Here is a 20858-nt window from a genome sequence, read left to right as displayed (position 1 = left end):
GTTCACAGAGAGGACTCTGAATCAAGAAAAACGGCCTCTCACGTTGCCTTTGGAGTTACCAAAAATAACGCTAGGACAGACGACCAAAATGACTGCAACAAACGACCAGTTTTTAAATTAGATCCTTTCGAATGAAAATTCAGATCCCTTAGCAATTTCACCAATTGTAAGGGACACTGATTTCTAATGGATTCTAACCATGGTCCAGTGACTTCCCACTAGGGTCAAGCTTATAAATCTCTGGGGTAGAAAGGACTGAGGGAAGCAACATCTGCTTTTTAGGATTTACTTTTCTCCTTGAAAAACAGATTTGGGTTGCATGGCTGACCCTCCACCAGGTCTGCCTCCACAGCTCGAGCAGCTCCAGAGAGGAGGGAGAAGGCGACCGAAACAGGGTTTTCGTGGAATCCCCCTCTCGCTGACTGAGGGCTGACCCGGGGTGGGGGTTCCGCTCCTACTGCCAGTTCCCGGTCCGTACCTGACCGGCGATGGACCTGCGGAAGCCACAAGCCATGTCCGCCTCCACGAAACGCGCACCAAACTCCTGGCCCAATCCTCGCCCCGCCCTCCTCCGTACGCCCCGCCTATGCGCGCCGGAAGCCCGCTCGGGAGGATTCTGCCAACCAATCAGGAAGCCGCGTGGCCCGCCACTAACCTCTGCCCTGCTGCCGCGAGGGAGCGCGGGAAATCCCGAGTGCAGCTGCAAATCCCGCGGGCCGCTGGGACCATGGCCACCTCCTCGGTGTCCAAGGTAGGTGGGGAGGAGGTACGCCCACTAGACTCGGCCCTCGCCTCTTTCTCTTTTGGAAAAGGGATGTAGCAGAGGTTACGTAGGCCTCAATGAACAGGCTCGAGGGGTAGGGAGTGGCGGGCTGAGCCGAAGCGTCCTTACTCTAGGTGCAGTGGAGGTCAGTTTTGCTCGGGGAGCGAAGACACCGACCAGCCTTAGTTGTTTTGGCCTGGAGGACTTTTAAGATCTGGTTTGTGGAGGTCGAATCCCCCGAGGATGTGGGCCCCCCCCCCCCCGTCCCTTCCTTTTTCTTTCTTATAAATGTGCGGCAAGCATTCCGTTAGGTACGAGATAGAGTGGTAAACAAAATAGACTGTGCTCAAAAAAGACATTAAACACCGATGAGGTGATGATAAGAAATTGTGGTTAAGTGTTAGCAAGAATGCCTGGGGTCTGGGAAAGTTTGGAGAAAAGGATATTTTAGCTGAGACCGGAAAAAAGTAGCAGTTAGGCAAAGGATTGGGGGTAGGGAGTCTGTTCTAGCGTAGGGAATGACATGTTCTTTGGCCCAGAGGATAGAAATAAGATGACCTATCAAAGAAGTTGAAATATCAGTATAATCAGAGAGGAAACCTTGTGAAAAATGAGAATGAAAAAAGTTGTGTTGGGGGCGGGAGGGAGGAGACCACATAGACCTCATATGGTCTGCCTTACATGGCTTTCAGGAAGACATGATAGTCTGGTTGGTAAGAAGATAAATTGTCCAATATAAGTACCCAGTAGCCACATGTGGCTATTTCAGTTTTAATTAAAATTAAATAAGAAATTCATATTCCCAGTTTTACTAGCCACATTTCAAGTGCTCAGTAACCACATGTGGTGGTGACTACCATATTAGTGCAGAGACATGATATTTCTCCTTCATTACCAAAAGTTCAGTTGTACAGCACTGCTACAGACCCAAGCAAGACTGTTAGTAATATTGTGAGTGCAGCCAGGAGCCGCTGAAGTTAAGCTGAGATAAAGTTGAGAATGTAGATGAAAAAACTGCAAACTCATTTCTCCCTACGTTAAAATAGTAGATTAGAGGGCTCTGCCATGGATCTGATCTTTAATTTTGATTAAATTAAACTAGAATTATGGGAAGGTGTGCCTTCTGAGACTAGTATCAAAGGGGAATTTAAAGCTATAGAGCTTAAGTCTATAGAATATTGACTATGATGCTAGGTGCAAATGCCAGAAGAGGTTTAACTGTGCTTGTGTAGCCTGGTTACAGGGGTGAAAGAGCACCTGACTCCAGGGTCCCAAACAGACCACCTTCAGCCCCTTGCTACCGACAAAATCCTAAATCGGAGAAATGAGTGGTAGGGAAACTAGAAAGGAATAGGGTGGAGGACCATCCCGCCCTAGATGTGCTGGGGTGGGGCGGGGGTGCTTTATGATAATCACCTGTGACCAACAAATAATAACCAACCCCTAAAAAGAAATGAGCCATTGATGGTGTTACCAATAGGAATTTTAAAAAGATTTGCGTTCCCTGGTTAGCTTTCCTTGAAAGACCAACCCTAACGACCCTTGTTGGCAACCCTTTTGGTACCCCTCTCACTCTTGAGAGATTTTTGTGTCTTTACTTAATAAAGTTCTATCGCTTTACTCACCAAAAAAAAGAAAGAAAGAAAGCGGAATTTGTTTCAGTGAGGCCAGCACTGAGAATTCTGACAGCAACCTAGAGTCTCAAAGATGGTCTGCAAAGTGCTGATAATATTTCCAGGTTTATGTGAGAAAAGTGTAGGACTAAGGAGGGCAGTAGAGGTCAGGTTGATCTTTGTCTTGGAGTCAGTCGTGGGCGGGGTCTTACTGTCTCGGGACAGACCTTATTGATTGAGTGGTTAGTTTCCATTACCATCAGGAGAAGCTGTGCCCACTGGAACTTTTGCCTGAGTTAAGAGATCGGCTGGATGGGGTGCCTGGGTGGCTCAGGTGGTTAGCCACCTACCTGCCTTTGGCTCAGGTCATGGTCTCCAGGTCCTGGAATTGAGCCCTATGTCAGGCTCCCTGACAGGGTCTGCTTCTCTCTCTCTCACCACCCCCTTGTGTTCTCTCTCTCAAATGAATAAATAAAATCATTAAAAAAAAAAAAAAAAAGCTATAAAGAAGAACTTAATTATTGGAAAGTTTTAGGTCAAAATGGAGGTAGTTGCAGTTCTCATACACTAGTATTTTTTATTAGGAATGGTACTGTTTCTGTTTTGTGCTGATTGTAAAGTTCCATAGGTTTTGATGAGTGGTCTGCTCTCTAATCCTTTTCATTGCATAAGGCTCATATTTTTGTATATATTGCAAGAATTGTGAGATATTGTTCAGGAAAGCATTTATGACATTATAATAGAAATGCTTGTATTGAGATGATTATGAAGGGGAACTTGTATCAGTAAGTTTCTTTAAGGACTATTTCAGGAGCTCATAGAACTGCTAGCTTTTTTTTTTTTTTTTAACCTATCTAAACTTCCTTTTCCTTGTCATATTTTCTACCTGTTAGCTCTCCTCCTAGACTGCTTCTCTCTCAAATACCATCATTTTGATCAGCAGTTAAAAGTGGTTAACCATATTACTACCTGCCATACCTTAGGATCTATTCTGGAGCCTTGTATATCTTACTCATTCTTAGCTCCTTTTCCTTTACTGAATTGCAGGTGGATATAGAAACGAGTCAATGACAAGCTTGTTGTGGTACTACAAGATTTTTCTAAATGTGAATGGGTATTTCAATAGTTCACTCGTTGCAAATACAAGAGTATAAGGCACAGAACTTATTTTGGATCCTGTTATCCAAATGGCCACTTTGTATTTGCCTAGATTTCTTTAGCACTGTCCTGAGATGACTTTTTCTAGGTATATTTTTTTCATTCTTTCTTTCATTTTCCATAAAAATGGTAGTCTTTAAGAAGCTGTACGTGGTGCATGGCTTTAGGATTGGTAGAATAAACGTAGGACCAATAGCTTGGGGGCTGTGTATCCCTAGCCAAATAATAATATGAAGCTAAATGTAGCTAGGAGATTACCAGGAAAATTACTTGGCAAGCATTCATTCCATATACTGATTGCCTAATGTATATGCTAATGCCTGTCCTAGACAGTGAGGAAATAATTATGAATTATATGCAGCCTGTACTCTGAAGGCACTCACAAACTACTTGGTGAGATAGACCCTTAAATAACTGTGATACACAGTGAAAGTGATTTAAAACAAAGCAAAATAAAGGCCTTTAAGTGTTGTGAGATCTTAGGGAAAGGAATAATTCTAACTAGGGAACTGAGGAAGGTTTCCCACAGATAAATAAGACTTTTATCAGATAAAGAAAGGTATATAAAGTGAAACAATAGCCAAATTATCTATGTCCTGACCATGTTATGGATACTTGAAGTTTAATTAAATAATAAATACTTCTTTTGAAATGAGAGAGTGTTATTCATTTTAATAGTACTTATGTTCTTTCTTCTCTGAGTTTTATAAAAATGAAACCTTTCTGGGTTTAAATTTCATCAGCTTATATTTTCTTTTTCTCTTAGATTAGCTCCCTAAGAGTAAAATCAAAGATGAACCTCCCATGGGAAGGAGGAGAAAGAAATGGATAGTCCCTTATATTTAGAATTTTCTTGCTAGGGGCAACTGGGTGACTCAGTGGGTTAAGCCTCTAATTCTTGATCTCAGCTCAGGTCATAATCTCAGGGTCCTGGGATTGAGCCCCTCTTTCCAGTCTCCACTCAGCAGGGAGTTGCTTGGGATTCTCTCTGGCTCTCCCTCTGCTCCTCTGCACTGCTCCTGCACTCATACGCTCTCCATAAAAAATAAATAAATAAATCTTTTTAAAAAAAGAATTTTCCTCCTGTAATTCAGATAGAAGAGAATTTCTCAGCACTTTAAAGAAATGTTTTTTTTAAAGATATTCTATCCATAAACTATTTGGTTAATGGGATTTATCTGTTCCTTGGATACTTTGACTTTATGCTTTTTTCTTTCTTTCTTTTATTTTTTTAAGGGCTGCTTTGTGTTTAAGCCAAACTTCAAGAAGAGAAAGATCTCTGTGCCAGTAGGTAAGATGTCTTAATATTGAATTGGCTAATTTTCCTCCCCTAAGTCTTAAATTTACCTAACCCTAGTTAAATTAGTAATTCTCTTGTCTAAATTTGACTTACTTACCTTCTTGATGTGACAGTTGTGTTCCAAGGTGTAGTGAAAGGGATAAGGTACATCCCAGACTTTCAGTCTAAAAGGGAATCCAAATATACCTTCAAAAGGCAAATTAGAAAATAAATTTTCTTCAAAGGATACATCTCTGTTTTTCAAAAAAGTTTGACTGTCTTAGGGGTGCCTGGATGGTCAGATGGCAAAGGTGACCCTTGATCTCCAGGTTGTAAGTTCAAGCCCCACGTTCCACATTCGGCATAGAGCTTACTTAAAAGCATATATCAATAAAATAAAATAATAAGGTTAACTCAGAAGGAAATTTAAAAAACAGAGAGAGACTGTCTTAAAAATGTCAGTGATTTCCTGGGGTGTTGGTAGGGGAAGTTGACTACAAAAGGACAAGAGAAACTTTTTTCGACTTATGGAAATGTTTTCTAGATCAAGGGAGCAGTTATGCAAGTTAGGACACATTAAACTGTTAAAACAGTCATATTTTATCATTTGTAAATTATTTCTCAATGAAATTAAACATAAAAAAAAAATACTGTTTTTTTCACTTTCTTCATTCATTTCCAGGTAATCTGTTTGGTGGTCATGTTAGAAAGAATTGACTTTTTCAAACAAATCATGACATTACTGCCAGAAAATGTGTATAGTACTGGTTTTCAATTATAGGTGCAGATTAGAATCACTTGGGGAACTTATAAGAAAAAATTGTGTTTGGGGTTTTTTGGATATAATTGGATTTTCATATATAGTTGTAAGAAAGTGTGGAGAGTTCCTTGTACACTTTACCCAGTAATCTTCAGTGGTAATATTTTGGGTAACTGATGACAGTATCATAGCCAGGAAACTTAACATTGATATAATCTATTGACCATATTTAGATTTCAACTTGGGGAACTTTTTTTTTTTTTTTTAAAGATTTTATTTATTTATTTGACCGACAGATCACAAGTAGGCAGAGAGAGAGGAAGGGAAGCAGGCTCCCTGCTGAGCGGAGGGCCCCATGCGGGGCTTGATCCCAGGACCCTGAGATCATGACCTGAGCTGAAGACAGAGGCTTTAACCCACTGAGCCACCCAGGTGCCCCTCAACTTGGGGAACTTTTTAAAGATACTAATGCCCAGACCCCATCTCAGACCACTTGAATCAGAATCTCTAGAAGCGGTACCTAAATGTTGGTAATTTTTTAAAAGCTGCTCACAGGGAAAAAAAAAAATATGCAGAATGAGAATAGATCCAGGAAACTCAGCGACACTGTCAAGCATCAGTCACATGATAGGGATCTCACAAGGAGAAGAGAGAGAAAAAGGACAGAAGATTTGTCTGAAGAAATAATAGCTGGGTTTTTCACCAGAAAGTATGCAGGCCAGACGGGAGTGGCATGATAAATTCCAAGTGCTAAAAGGAAAAAATCTACAGCCAACAGTACTCCATCTAGCAAGGCTTTCATTTAGAATAGAAGGAGGGATAAAATTTCCCAGAAAAACAAAAGTTAAAAGGAAACAAGCAATGTCCTTGTCACACATGATGCCATTGGCCTGTGGAACCCAAATTCACAGTCCCGCTGACCTCCTGCCTGAGTCAGCAGCCTCGGCCTGCCACCTGCTCAATGCCAAGTTACCACGCCTTCACTTCAGATTATCAAGGGCTCAAACTGGCACTCTTCCCCCAAATTCCAGCCCCTGTGCTCAAGTTTGTGCACAAAAGTGGACAAAATTATAACAGCAGAAAGAAGCAACCCGAACAGAGACACTAATTCTGTGGAATACATAATGGATTAAAAGGAGTGTGCTAGGCTGAGTCTCCAACAAGCACATCAAAGAACAGTACATACAGCATGATTCTGGTTAGTAGAAGAAACAAACCTGGGAAAAACAAGACGATGAAATAAGAGAGGGAGACAAGCCATAAGAGACTCTTAAGCATAGGAAGCAAACTGAGGGTTGCTGAAAGGAAGGGGGGTGGAGGGATGGGGTAGCTGGGTGATGGGCATTAAGGATGGGAGGGGGGTGAAGGGATGGGGTAACTGGGTGATGGGCATTAAGGATGGGAGGGGGGTGAAGGGATGGGGTAACTGGGTGATGGGCATAACTGGGTAATGAGCACTGGGTATTCTGTGCAGCTGATGAATCACTGAACTATACTCTGAAACTAATAATACACTATATGTTAATTAATCGAATTTAAATTAGAAAAGGAAACCTAAAAGCTCCTCACAGGTTTTTTCTTTACACTTAATATTCAGTACTGTAAAAATTAATTCTGATGGAAAAATTATGATGTGGAATTAAGCATATGCATGCACTAGCTTTGAATTAAAAAAGAAAAACTGAACTCTACTGTATATGACTAAGGAAATAAAGAACGTGTAGTTATGGAATAGGACTTTTCCAAATCCTCGCATGACGCAGATCTTAGGGTGTTACTCCTTCAGTTTGGGACCAGCTAGATAAGAAACCTGTGCTTAAGGAGCAGATTATAAAATGATGGTTCATATTGAGGGGACCAGAGGGTAGGGAATATGATTTATAATAAGAATCCATTTTCTCATTAACAGAATAAACCATTATCTTAAGTTCTATACTTTCTTAGCCTTAGTCTCAAAGAAACATGAAACTTTCTGTATTCCTTGCTTCCTCCCCAATAAAAAGTGACAGTGATAGACTTAGAAATAGTGAACAAAGAATAGTTACAATTTAAAGTATTTTTAAGTGATGGACTTGTGAACATATTTCTTTTATGTTAAAGACTGCTAAACTCGAAGTAGTTCATTTTCAGAGAAAATTCAAGTTTCATTTCCCATTATCTATGAAGGATACAGAGCATGAAATGACATCTAGTATTACCAGCGATATCATTACAACTAATGAAATTGCTAGCATTTATTGAGTTTTTATTTTGTGCGAGGTTGTTCTAAGCCTTGTGTATGTGTTACTTTGTTTAATCCTCTCAGCACACTGTGAGGAATCTATTATAAGTATCTCCATTAAAATACAAGGATACTTAGAACTTTCTCACTGATAGTGCTAGTAAGTGGCCAAGCTGGGGTTTGAACCCAGTTGTCCGATTCCAGAACCTCTGGTCTAACCATTACTTGGCACTACGTCTCATAAGATGAGGTGAGTGTTTCCTTAGAACTTTTTCTGTTGAATTTCAGCTATAATTTATTAAGATTTGTTCAGAGTTTTAGTATTAGTAAACCTTATGTATTTAATTATATAATTTGAACTTTGCTTTTAAGTACATTAGTTTTGTTTTGTTTTAATTGGGCTGACCTAAGACCAATAGATACTGTTTCAATACGAGAATCTTAGAGGAACTGACCCTGATTATAAAACAGATGGTGTAGGAATAAGGAAAACATATCCAGATTTTAGCACTTGCCTTCACTGGCTTCAATTCTTGAAATAGATTGCCTGAAGAAGTAGGAAGATGCCCTGCATTTTGCCCACCATCTGTCTCCTGACTTGAAGACACTTGGATATATACCTAAGAGAAGACTGGTAACTCTGCCTCTTGTCTGTGTTCTATGGATGACTGTACATCCATGAAAACAACTGGGCAGGACCTGGACAGAGAGAGAGGTCTGGAGAGACTGAGACGATGGTGGCCCTGGCCCTGTAGGAGATGTTTGCGTTGAAGTCAAGCACTGTGTGTAGAAGAGGGAAGGAACCTGTCAACTGAGAGCTTATATTCTGTAGATCTTCTCAATGCTGATTGGTTTTTTACCTTCCTGATCTATAAATGGCTGAGAGAAGTCATAGTAACAAGTTGAATTGTCCTGCTGCTGTTACTTCCCAGTTTCTGACAGTTTTTTGGTTAGTATTTTGGTGCCACATTATAGCAAGTAAAAAATGAATGTCTTGATTTGCTGTTTTAACATTTTATATGATTTTACTCATTATCAAAGTAAAATGGCTTTTTTTGTTCTATTTAAGGTTACCTTATTCTGCTTTGTTTCTTAATAATGGTATATTTCCCTTTTTTGTAAAGTTTATTTATTTATTTGGCAGACAGAGAATACAAGTAGGCAGAGAGTGAGATGGAAGCAGACTCCCCACCTAGCAGAGAGTCCGATGCTAGGCTCGATCCTAGGACCCTGAGATCACGACCTGAGCTGAAGGCAGAGGCTTTAACCCACTGAGCCACCCAGGCACCTCTCTTATCATTTTACCATACAATGACTTCCGTATATTCTGAGGTTTTTGATAAATTTAAAAACTATTTGCCTAGAGGCGTCTGGGTGGCTCAGTAGGTTAAAGCCACTGCCTTCGGCTCGGGTCATGATCCCAGGGTCCTGGGATCGAGCCCCACATTGGGCTCTGCTCAGTGGGGAGCCTGCTTCCCCTCCTCTCTCTGCATGCCTCTCTGCCTACTTGTGATCTCTGTCTGTCAAATAAATAAATTTTTAAAAAATCTAAAAAAAACCCAAAAAACTATTTGCCTAAAATTCTGAGTCAACAATGAACAGAAGCAAAGTTCCTTAACATAAAAGGGAATCTGTATTCCAAATTACCAGCCAACTTTAAAACTTGATGGTAGAATGATAGTGGCTTCTCAGTGAAATCAGGAACAAAATATGTATTTTCACTGAATTCTTTAAAAGTTGTAGTTGTTACAATGAAATACCTAGCAGTAAACAATAAGAAATATGAGAGAAATGTAGAAAACTACAAGGAGTGTGAAATATTTGATTAAAAGAAGAAACCTGTAGTGCTTTGGATGTAGATTTTCTAACAGATTACAAATATTATTTCTTCCCAAATCAACCTACACATTTTATTTTATCCAGTCAAAATACTATTTTAATTATTTTTTAGCAATGGCAAAATTTATTTGAAAGAATGGCTTAAAATAATTGGAAGAAGAATGATTGTGTGTGGTGGTAAGAGGGAGACCTAGAATTATTCCGTAAGTGAATGTACTACAAGTTTCAATCATTTAATGATTTCAGATAGTTCAGAACAGCTGTGGGACTAGACTTGGATTCAGTAGAAAAAAAGAAGTTAGAAAATAGTTGCAAGTGCATTTTTAAGTACTGAGATAAAAGAGCACCTCAAATCAGTGGGAGACATGATGGATTATTTAAGTAAATGTTTTCCTACTGAAGGTTAAAGCCCAAGTGTGCGTCATGAAATCGACCTAATCATAATAGTTTTTAAAAAAAGAATAGAAAAGAAAACATTTGCCATCTCATGATAAGTATTATTTTGTGGAACTTTTGTTTTTGTTTCTGTTAAACATCTATGTATTGAATTATGATATGAAATGTATTCCTTAATGTGGATCATGGTTTGAGAAATTTGAAAACCACTGGTATTTTGATAAATTGTGTTTTGATAAATGGCTAACCATTTGGAGGAAAACATTAAAAAGCATATAAAATAATATAGACAGACTAAATAGAAGGCTGGGCTAATTTGTGTCAATTGAATAAAATAACAAGAATCGTGGTAAGAATCATTTCATAAAGGAGAGTTCAGAGCAAATATATGAAGTGAAGTATACAAGGCTTTCAAATAATGAAAATATGTTAATATTAAATGTTTCTGTCTCAAACCAAATCCATTAAGTACTGTTAGCAATTTAAGTACATGATAGAGAAGTACATGATAGAAATGTAGCCTAAAAATTAAAGATATTTTAATCTTATAGATACAATTATTATAATAAAAATACAAGACATAAATAAAATTAAATATAAAGGATACTGAATATTACCTGTCTCCAAATATATGTATTTTTGGTACATATTTTAGTCCCCTCCCTTACTGTGTGACTTTTCACAGAGATTTTCTAACTTTTATTATATAAAAAAGAAACTGACCTATTTCTTTCTGTGTTTTTAGGGGACTATTTTAATAAAGGGAAAAATGAGTCTGAGGACGGTAAGCTTCGATTTGAAACTTATCAGTTGATATGGCAACAAATGAAATCTGAAACTGAGGTGAATACTTTTCTTAATGACTTCATATTTCTCTAATAATGTAACTCTCAGATTTGCTCCTTTTCATCTTCCTTTCCATCTGTTTTCAAGACTATTGATGAAACATAGGTAATACTAGTTTAGTTTAATATGTATGTTCTAAAAAATCACTCATGTTCCAGATATTAAGTGTAGCTTCAGGTACTGGAACATATATATATATATATATATATATATATTTTTTTTTTTTTTTTTTAAGATTTTATTTATTTGTCAGCAAGATAGAGTACAGGGAGGCAGAGTGGCAGGCAGAGTCAGAGGGAGAAACAGGCTCCCTGCGGAGCAAGAATTCAATCCCAGGACGCTGGGATCATGACCTGAGCAGAAGGCAGATGCTTAACTGACTGAGCCATTCCAGGCATCCCTGGAACATATATTTTTAATAGCTGCCAGTCCTCACTGCTTTTAAGTGGTGGCACTCTTTAAAATATCTGTTTAGGGATGCCTGGGTGGCTCAGTCAGTTAATTGTCTGCCTTTGACTCAGATCATGATCCCAGGGTCCTGGGATTGAGTCCCATATTGGGCTCCTTGCTCAGCAGGGAGCCTGCTTTTCCCTCTGCCTGCTAGTCCTCCTGCTTGTGCTTTCTCTCTTTCTCTGATAAATAAACAAATAAAATCTTAAGGAAAAAATAAATTATCCATTCAGTTATGTGAGTAAGAAGTAAAGCTATTTTTAAACTACTTCATTCCCTCATCCTCATGTCCAGTTTCTATGTTCTTTATATTCCAGCTCTGAAATAATTTCTCTGCTATGGCAGATTCGTAGCTCTAGGGCCAACATCTTGAGTGAACTTGTTTTGTTTGACCAATACAGTGTTGTGTTTTTTTTTTGTTTTTTTAATGCCTGTGGAAGGGTTATGGACTTTGTTTATTACTGCTTCCCACTACTCTTTATTGCTTTCCACCTAGGGCTTTGCTCATTTATGTATTCCAGATGACCCTTGAAAGTATTTGAGTTTGTGCTTTCTAGTTTAGGCCTTCATTTCTTAACCTGGATCCTGATGATCCTTCTAACTGTTGTCTCTGCCATTGATGTCAAACCCCGCAGGTCTGTCACTAAGCTCCTGTGGCACCATTGGCCAACTCATGGCCAATGACTTGGGATGAAAAGTCCTTCCTGTGGCCGGCTGCAGGAGTTTTCCCACCTCACTGCCAGTACAGCTTCCCCATCCCCTTCACAGTGCTGCCTGATTCACCCATCTTAACCCTGATGGAATCATGTCTCTACTTCACATTCCCTCAGTGGTTCTCCCCACAGGCTAAAATCCTAACTTTTAAACATCAAGTATAACTTTATAGGCCCAGCCCCTTGCTTATTTGTCCAGGCTCATTCCCTACCACTTCTCACGTTCTTGATACTTAGCTCTGACTGTGGTTCCCCAGGTACTTGGTGCTTCCTTCCTTGCTTCTTCTACACCCCATTCCTTCTAACTTTCCTCTCCATATGATCACCTCCTCCATCCCCTGCTCTAATGTTTTGACTCAGATATGTCACCTCCTCAGCTTAAGTTGAGCGGTGCTGTTCTTTATCATAGCACTCTACCCAATGCCCAATGTATTTTTTTTTTTAAAGATTTTATGTATTTATTTGACAGACAGAGATCACAAGTAGGCAGAGAGGCAGGCAGAGAGAGGAAGGGAAGCAGGCTCCCTGCTGAACAGAGAGCCTGATGTGGGGCTCGATCCCAGGACCCTGGGATCATGACCTGAGCCAAAGGCAGAGGCTTTAACCCACTGAGCCACCCAGGCGCCCCTGCCCAATGTATTTTAATTGTAAATGTTCTTGCTCAGTTTTTTTTCCCCCACTTTTTTAGGATAAAGACTACCTTTCATTTGTAAGGTGGTTAGTAGATGTTTGTTGAATGACTGAATGAGATTTTTCTTAGTGAGAGAGTCCAAAGTACTAATGACTGGAGATTTAAGGAAAAAAATTTTTTTTTTAATTTCTTCCATCTAATAATCATTTTACATGTCATCCTTGGGATTCATGACAGTTTTCTTTGCCAAAGTTAGGAAGATGCATCAGATTACTACTAATAATAATTCATAAAGTTTTGTGTTTTCTTCTTAGCAACTACAAGAGGAATTAAATAAAAACCTCTTCAGTAGTCTAATTGAATTTCTGCAAAAGTCGTGTTCTGGATTTCAGAAGAATTCAAGAGACTGGGGCTGTCAGATAAAACTCAGAGAAATTCCAACTGCTGCTCTTATTCTAGGTATGTATGGGTGTATGTTTGTTTTTATAATTAGTGGTTTTGTTGTTGAGAATAATGGAGAATAACCTGGTTTGATAAACCTGTTTTGTCTCTTATAGAATTAAGCTAATTATAGTTAGTTTTATATACTTTCAAAACCAATAAAAGTTCTTTATGTTGATCATACATCAGTAAATAAAGAGAAATTGATCCAGGATTAGCTAGTACCCTGCTCAACTTTTTTGTCAGAAAAATGAAGAGGAAGTATATTTGTGTTACTCTTTTTAGTTATTTTATGAGAATATATGACATTTGAATTCCGTAATAAACACTGGTGGGTAAATAGATTTTTTTTTAGTTGTCTCTTCAGTGGAATTATCTATGACCTTAATTTTATTTCCCTCTGCTTAGTTTATTAATATTAGATTGTTTTATAGTACTGTATTAACATTGTTTAGAATAGGGTTTAGATGAATTATATATAAACTGCTTTCAAACTGCAGATTGTGAATTTCTTAGGCACTTAAATATCCATCATTAATGTCCCATTTTAACCAAACATCTGGTTGAGGGATATTGGAAAAAAATTTCTTTGGGATACTAGCAAATTTCCTTATTTCTTTTAGAAAGAAAGTTGGATTTATTTGGATTTCAAATATACTCTTCATTGCCCTTAAAATTTGTTATTTATGCAAGGTGTGTTGAAATATCGGGCACTGAGATAAGGACTTATTTTATTGTTTAATACTACCTTTAATACTGTTCATTACCGGGGCGCCTAGGTGGCTCAGTGGGTTAAGCCTCTGCCTTCAGCTCGGGTCATGATCTCAGAGTCCTGAGATCAAGCCCCGCATTGGGCTCTGTGCTCAGCAGGGAGCCTGCTTACACTCTCTCTCTCTCTCTCTCTGCCTGCCTCTCTGCCTATTTGTGATCTCTGTCTGTCAAATAAATAAATAAAATACTGTTCATTACCTAGATCTCATTCCTGATTTTCAGTGCACTACTTAGTCAAAATTCAGTGTACCTACAAAAGCCTCCAAGGGATTTTAGTAAATGCATTTTAGTAAAAACTTAGGTTTTTAGTAAAAACATTTTAGTAAAAATGTTTTAGTAAATGTTTTAGTAAAACCTTTAGCAAATGTTTTTGTTAGTAGGTCTGAGGTGGGGCCTGAAACTTTACATTTACAATCACCCTCATGCTGATGCCTGTACTGCTGATCCCAGGACGAGTATGAGTAACAACACACAGGGAATGATTTTTATAATAATTTTATATAATTTTTATAATTTGAACAGCTTTTCAGTGCAGCCTCACTTAATTTCAAAACCTTTCTATTGATGGATGAGAAACTGATGTGCAGTGATGACCGGATTGTACTGTTTGGTGCTTTGTTTCTTCATGCCAGGTTATAATAATTGGAGGTGGAGTGGGGAAAACATCGTCAAGAGCAATGGCTTGATAGGTTGTTGAGAGCCCTGTTTAAGTCCCTTCTCTGCCTACTGCCAAAAGGGAAAGAGAAGCTAGTGGAAATGTATTTCAAAGTCAGTTGTCTGAGAACATTTTCCCAATTAACAACATTGTTGATTTTTTGTTTCGAGTCCATTGTTTTAAGCAACAAAATGTTAAATAGCTTGTAAAGTCAGTGAATGAAAGATGAGCTAAACCTGGATTTGCTAACCTCCCAAATTCCTTCAGAATTGCAGTATCGCAATCATAGGCCTTAATGCTTGCTAAGAATATCATTTTGATATTGTAAAAAAAATATTTGGTCAAAGAATGCTTAAGCACAGTTGTACATTTTCTATTTTCAAAAAGGTATATGTCCATTTAAAAATAACCTGCCAGCATTTTCATTTATTGCCTCTTCTAGGAAAAATTTTTTGTTTCTTGGTGGCCTGGATTCTGAACCTTTTGTGTTTTTCTTCCAGCCAGTTGAAGTTTTATAGTACCAATTATCAACCAGTTTCAAGATGTTTGCTGTTGGCACCTAAGTGCCAAAGCACTTTCTAGAAATCACAGATTGTGATGTCAAGGAAAGTATCAGTCAGAATTTTTTTCCAGTGTAGCGGGGAAATTACACTTAACTCAGATAACTACATGCTCAACACTAAACTCTTGATTTGTGGAAATGAGAACATGAGCGGCTTAGTAAATACCTAAAGGACCTAAAGTTTTATTCGTTTTTAGGCTCTTCCCTTAGAAATTAGCTTACTATATACTTAACCTATTGTATTTACTACAACAATCATTAATAGTGTTACTGATTAGATTTTCTTTGCTTGTTAAGTTAGGGTCACAGTAAGCCTGGAATACATATCACTTAGTTTTGAATCATTTTTTTAAGAGTTCTTTATGAATTTGACAGAATAACATCCTGAGATGTATTCAGGGGTTAACTCCATATCCTCAGTAACTTTTTTTTAAAGAGAAGTTGTGCAATATACCCTTTCTGACAAATAAATGCCTCCAGGTATCTATTGTCAGTGGAGGTCTCTTCATTTATGCAGTATATATTTTTTTAGTTCCTGTAACTTAATTGTATTTAAAAGTACTTTTAGTAATTCACTGGATGTGTTAGCTTTGTTTGTTGTTAAATTGTTAATAATACAAATGATGGTGTAATAATGATCTATTATTCCATAGGTGTGAATGTAACAGATCACGATTTAACATTCAGAAGTCTAACAGAAGCCCTTCAGAATAATGTCACTCCGTATGTAGTCACATTGCAAGCTAAAGATTGTCCAGGTACAGAATAAATAATCTTGGTGAGCTGTTAAACTCTCTTCTGATCTTCTGTATCTCTCTCTCTCTCTCTAAGAGAGAGAATATCATTTTTTTTTTTTTTGTGGGAAGAGCATGGCACTACATTTTTTGCAGGGTGAGGTTTATTGCCTATGGCAGTAATCATGACTGTTGCAGGATTCTTTGCTACCTCTTACTTCATTTATTCTAGCTCCATCCTGCCAGATTAACTTCACAGTCAGCAGTAGTCTAGGCATTTTATGAGGTGTGTTCTTTAACCTAGTAAAAGTTGAGTAAGTTGGAAAGTTTGGGACAGGGAGCTGAGAATTAAGGATTGGGGATTTGGCAGCTCTTATTTAGTCCAACAGAGAATAGACTGTAGAGGTTCATATTCACAGCCTCAAATCATCGTGCTGTTCTACTCTGAAAGACCAGCATGGTAAAAAATAGTCCATCACCAGAGCCAATCTTAGGTATATGAAGCCATTGAATCTAAAGGATGTGGACACTAAGAGAATAAAATGAGCTTAGATTTCAACTGACATAAGGTCTTTATGTGCTTATATTACTTTCATATTCATAAACTGACTAGAACTGATTAAATAAAAACTCTTAGGACATCTTTTAAAATGACTCTAAGGAAGGTTTATAATCAGTAAAATAATTTAAAGTAAATAACATGTCTGATTTTTTTTTTTTTTTAGGGGCCTTAAAAACCTTTCACTGTCGGGGTGCCTGGGTGGCTCAGTGGGTTAAGCCTCTGCCTTCGGCTCAGGTCATGATCCGAGTCCTGGGATCAAACCCTACATCAAGGCTCTCTGCTCAACAGGGAGCCTGCTTCCCCTCTCTCTCTGCCTACTTGTGATCTGTCAAATAAATAAATAAAATCTTAAAATAAATAAATAAAAATTTTAAAAATTTAAAAATGTAAAAAAAAAAACCTTTCACTGTCTAGTGTGATTTAAATATAGATTGTTTCTCATAATTTTCATGTTTACACATTTGCTTAGGTAACACTTTTATTGTGGACAATAAACATAAACTTCGGCTTAGTGTTAGTCTGAATTAGCGAAATTTAAATATTAAAGAGAAGATTAAAATGAACATTAATAGTTAATATGTTAAGTGTTATGTTAATGTTAAGTATAGAAAAATACACCCTACCCAAATATATATACTGATCAAGAACTTTCAGCTATTTCATATTTTTTTAAAGAGAGATAATCTTTCTTACTTTTTTTTTTTAATCTATTCTGCAGATATAAAACATTTTTTGCAAAAGCTGGCTTCACAGTTGATGGGCTGCTGTGTAGATGAGGACTCCAAAGAGGGAAATATTCAGGTTGCCCAGAAAAAGACACATTGTTCAATGGATTCTCTTTCTAGCTGGTATATGAATGTCACACAGGTAAGTGTAAACTGACAATTTTCTCTCTGGAAATTGACGTATGATTGAAAAGGCTTAGAATTATATTAAACATAGCACTGTTTTGTTCTAATAAGAATATGCTTATGCTTTCCCGCTATTAATAGTAGCTACTTATTTTTCATAAGGCTGTTAGAAATTAAAAGAATTCTTTTATCAGTATGCAATCTAATTCCTGGTAAGTGTTTCAGTTCTTACAAAGCCATTTTATTTGCGGGTGAATGTCATCTAGTGACAAAAACAATGTCAGGAATTGGTTCTGCTCTAGATTCTGTCTCTGTGACAATGGCTGTAACTCTAATGTATTGTCTCTTAGGTCCCTCAGTATTTGCTTTTGTGCAGTAGAACCATACTGCCAGTGCCCACTGTCAACTTAGTCCAATGAGAAATAGTTATTTTTTTAAAAACCTAATTCGTTCCACATTTAGAATTCTTAGGAATAAATGGTCTTATAAGTGAAGTATATCCAGCAAACAGATAGCTAAAAAGAAGTTCATTCTACCATGACAGTCCCTGGTGAAAATGGATCACCTAGGTGATTCACAGAGAACTGCACCATAAAAGCACAGCTTCAGTTCACGATGCTTTGTAGCCAGAGTATGGGAAAAGATACTATGATGACTTCTGATAAAGGTATTTGCTGAAGTCAGTCATAAGTGAAGTTTTCATTTTGCTTCATATAGGGATGAAATTGGGTCTAATGCTTATCATAATATCTTAATTTGATCCACAATTTTAAATTTTGTAGATATCAAATGTACATTCAGTTTATGTCAGATGTCTTTAAAAGATCAGGATTGGACCAGATGATATTAAAGATCATCAGTAGCAGAGCAGCGAGTAGTTTATTGTGCTTTTTATTTTAAAATACTTGTTCTCACCTTAAAACAAAGCAAAATAAAATATTCTATTAACAGAAAAAATAATCTATGGAAAGTCTTCTCCCAATGCTTTTTTCTATCATTTTTTCAGATAGCAGAAATAAATATTTCATATGAGTTATAGATTTTACTGAAACTTTTTCTTCTTGGTTATTATTCCCATGTCACACACAGAAAGATTCTGCTAGTAACTGTTGAAATGAGTTTCTCTTTATTATGTGGGAGAAATAAAAAGAACAGCTTTACTGTAAAATATAAAGGGAGATATATCAACGTGTGGCATTATAGCATCGTTTGGGTGATAAGGCTTACTGTTAACTCCTTCTTTTCACAATGGCTTAAAAGAAGACAGATCCAAAAATGCCAAGGAAAAAGAGGACTTCTTCTAGCCAATGGCAGTCTCCTCCTGTTGTGCTTATCTTAAAGGATATGGAAAGCTTCACCACAAAAGTACTCCAAGACTTCATAATTATTAGCAGGTAGATCATATAACACCTGGCTTTTACATAAAATTCTTTTTATTAAGGAAACATATAACTTTTAACTTGAAGAGCACCTCTTCCAGAGAATATGAACGGCATTTTAATCTTACTACCAATTGGATAGAAACCAGACTGATTACAAATTCCTTGTAATTCAATGTTCAAAGACCTCCTATCAGATTTTCATTTGCTTTTTTACCCCAGAAGGAGATCAAAAGACTAAAGTTAACCAAGGCACCATTCCCATGGTACATTTTTAAGGATGTAATTTATTCTTTTTCTATGTATAAACTTACTTGATAGTTATAGCTACATTTGCCTAAAGCTATATGGTATTACAATTTACTAATATACTTGTAATTCCTATTTTAATGGTATCTTTTTTTCCCTATTGAAACTAAGATTTCTAAATCCTAAGACTTCTCTTAATGCTAAAACTAAACTGCTTTACATGCTTTAAAAATGCAGAACAAGAGGGGCACCTGGGTGGCTCAGTGGGTTGGGCCTCTGCCTTCAGCTCCGGTCATGATCCCAAGGTCCTGGGATCGAGCCACGCATAGGGCTCTCTGCTTGGCGGGGAGCCTGCTTCCTCCTCGCTCTCTTCCTGCCTCTCTGCCTGCTCATGATCTCTCTGTCAATAAATAAAAAAAGTCTTCTAAAAAAATGCAGAATAAGAAAGTGACAGAAGAGCTGTTCTTTTTTGGAGCTTAAATTTGTGGCTACTTTTGCCACAAAGTTGTGGCAAAAATGTGAAGAGGTGAGGAAGAATGTACAACAGTAACAGAATCCAGTCACTGTACTTTTGTGAAGGTAGAACTGGGGATTGCTACAATACTGAAAAACAGTAGCCAATAGGAAAGAACAGGCAAAGTCATCAGCCATGATACAAAGGGCTCAGTCCCACAATAGCTCTCAAAGATGGTTCTGTTTTACTCTGTGGAAGTCATTTGCGTTCATACTGGTAATGCTCAAAATAAATCATGTCCAATAAGTTTGAGTTAAGAATTCAAGGACAGGCTGTAACATTTTTAAATGGTATCCTTTAAAAATACGTCTTACATATGTGTAAGGAACGTTTCCTAATTCTTAGCTGTTATTTATGGTTGGATGACTTGGTGTCTGATAGAAATGTGGATAAATAGAATAAGTTACCTTGAAAGTTTATATATTACATGTCACTGAGCTCTCAAAAGCATAGGCTGGTTGTCTGTTAGGAGGACTGTAGGTAGGGCTCAAACTTTGAGAGGTTAATTTTAGTGATACCTAACTCTTCTAACATTTGAGATTGTATAACCTTAGAGGGAGGCATGTGATCCATCTGGACCTCTGTAATACTTATGTAGAAAATGAGAGGATCTGTTAATAGATCAGTTTCAGTATTAGAATGTGTGGGAAAGAACTATATTACTTTAATAGAGGGAACTGTGTGACCTAGAAAATTTGAGTATTTGGAGTGATAACTCCTCAGCACTGTCTTACACTGTATGCATTCAAATAAAGGTCTATGTTGAAATTTGATGTAATTGAAATATACTTCCTAATGAAATCCCACTTCTGTATTTTCCTTTTAAAACTAGTCAACATCTACATGAATTTCCACTAATACTCATTTTTGGAATTGCCACATCTCCTATTATCATCCATCGGTTGCTTCCTCATGCAGTTTCATCTCTTTTGTGCATAGAACTATTCCAGTCTTTGTCCTGCAAGGAGCATCTGACTACGGTACTTGATAAGGTAAAAAGGAAAAACAGTATCAGTGAAATAGGATGAAAAGACTGCCAAGAATAGATTATAAATATAAATGTTAGTGATAAATTTCTTCATCTCTCAGAATATGATACTGAACTGAATATGATACTGAATATGATATTTCTTCATTTTTTCTGTATGTAATGATTTTAATAGGGTACAGTATTGCCTCTTCAGATGAAATATAAAGTTGGTTTGGGTTTTGTTTTTATTTATTTATTTATTTATTAAAAATATTTTCTTTATTTATTTGACAGAGAGAGACTACAAGTAGGCAGAGAGGCAGGCAGAGAGAGAATTGGGGAAGCAGGCTCCCTGCTGAGCAGAGAACCCGACATGGGGCTCAATCCCAGGACCCTGCGATCATGACCTGAGCCAAAGGCAGAGGCTTAACCCACTGAGCCACCCAGGCGCCCCTGGTTTGGTTTTTTTTTTTACATTTGTTTATTTATTTATTTGAGAGA

At 37.4% G+C, this 20858-nt stretch overlaps 2 protein-coding genes across 4 annotated transcripts in view; one reads left to right on the top strand and one right to left on the bottom strand.

Annotated features, from left to right (window-relative positions):
• RARS2 (arginyl-tRNA synthetase 2, mitochondrial) overlaps positions 1-571 on the bottom strand; it is a 61993-nt gene extending 61422 nt beyond the window's left edge. Inside the window, exon 1 of one of the 2 annotated variants that reach the window (XM_059177124.1) lies at positions 479-571. In XM_059177124.1, the coding sequence (XP_059033107.1) occupies positions 479-514 (36 nt within the window). In that variant the 5' untranslated portion in view covers positions 515-571. The remainder of the gene's footprint in view (positions 1-478) is intronic. The other variant, XM_059177125.1, reaches the window with a different exon arrangement.
• An 84-nt stretch (positions 572-655) lies between these two features.
• The window catches only part of ORC3 (origin recognition complex subunit 3), a 66116-nt gene continuing 45913 nt past the window's right edge, over positions 656-20858 (top strand). Inside the window, exons 1-8 of one of the 2 annotated variants that reach the window (XM_059177118.1) lie at positions 656-751; positions 4771-4825; positions 10775-10872; positions 12984-13128; positions 15752-15856; positions 17113-17261; positions 18506-18639; positions 20220-20379. In XM_059177118.1, coding sequence (XP_059033101.1) covers positions 728-751; positions 4771-4825; positions 10775-10872; positions 12984-13128; positions 15752-15856; positions 17113-17261; positions 18506-18639; positions 20220-20379 — 870 coding nt within the window. In that variant the 5' untranslated portion in view covers positions 656-727. The remainder of the gene's footprint in view (positions 752-4770; positions 4826-10774; positions 10873-12983; positions 13129-15751; positions 15857-17112; positions 17262-18505; positions 18640-20219; positions 20380-20858) is intronic. The other variant, XM_059177119.1, reaches the window with a different exon arrangement.

This window comes from Mustela lutreola, chromosome 6 (assembly GCF_030435805.1).
Source record: "Mustela lutreola isolate mMusLut2 chromosome 6, mMusLut2.pri, whole genome shotgun sequence".
Lineage (NCBI taxonomy): Eukaryota > Metazoa > Chordata > Mammalia > Carnivora > Mustelidae > Mustela > Mustela lutreola.
Note: the sequence above shows the minus strand (reverse complement) of the source record. Positions and strands in the feature narration are given on the sequence as shown.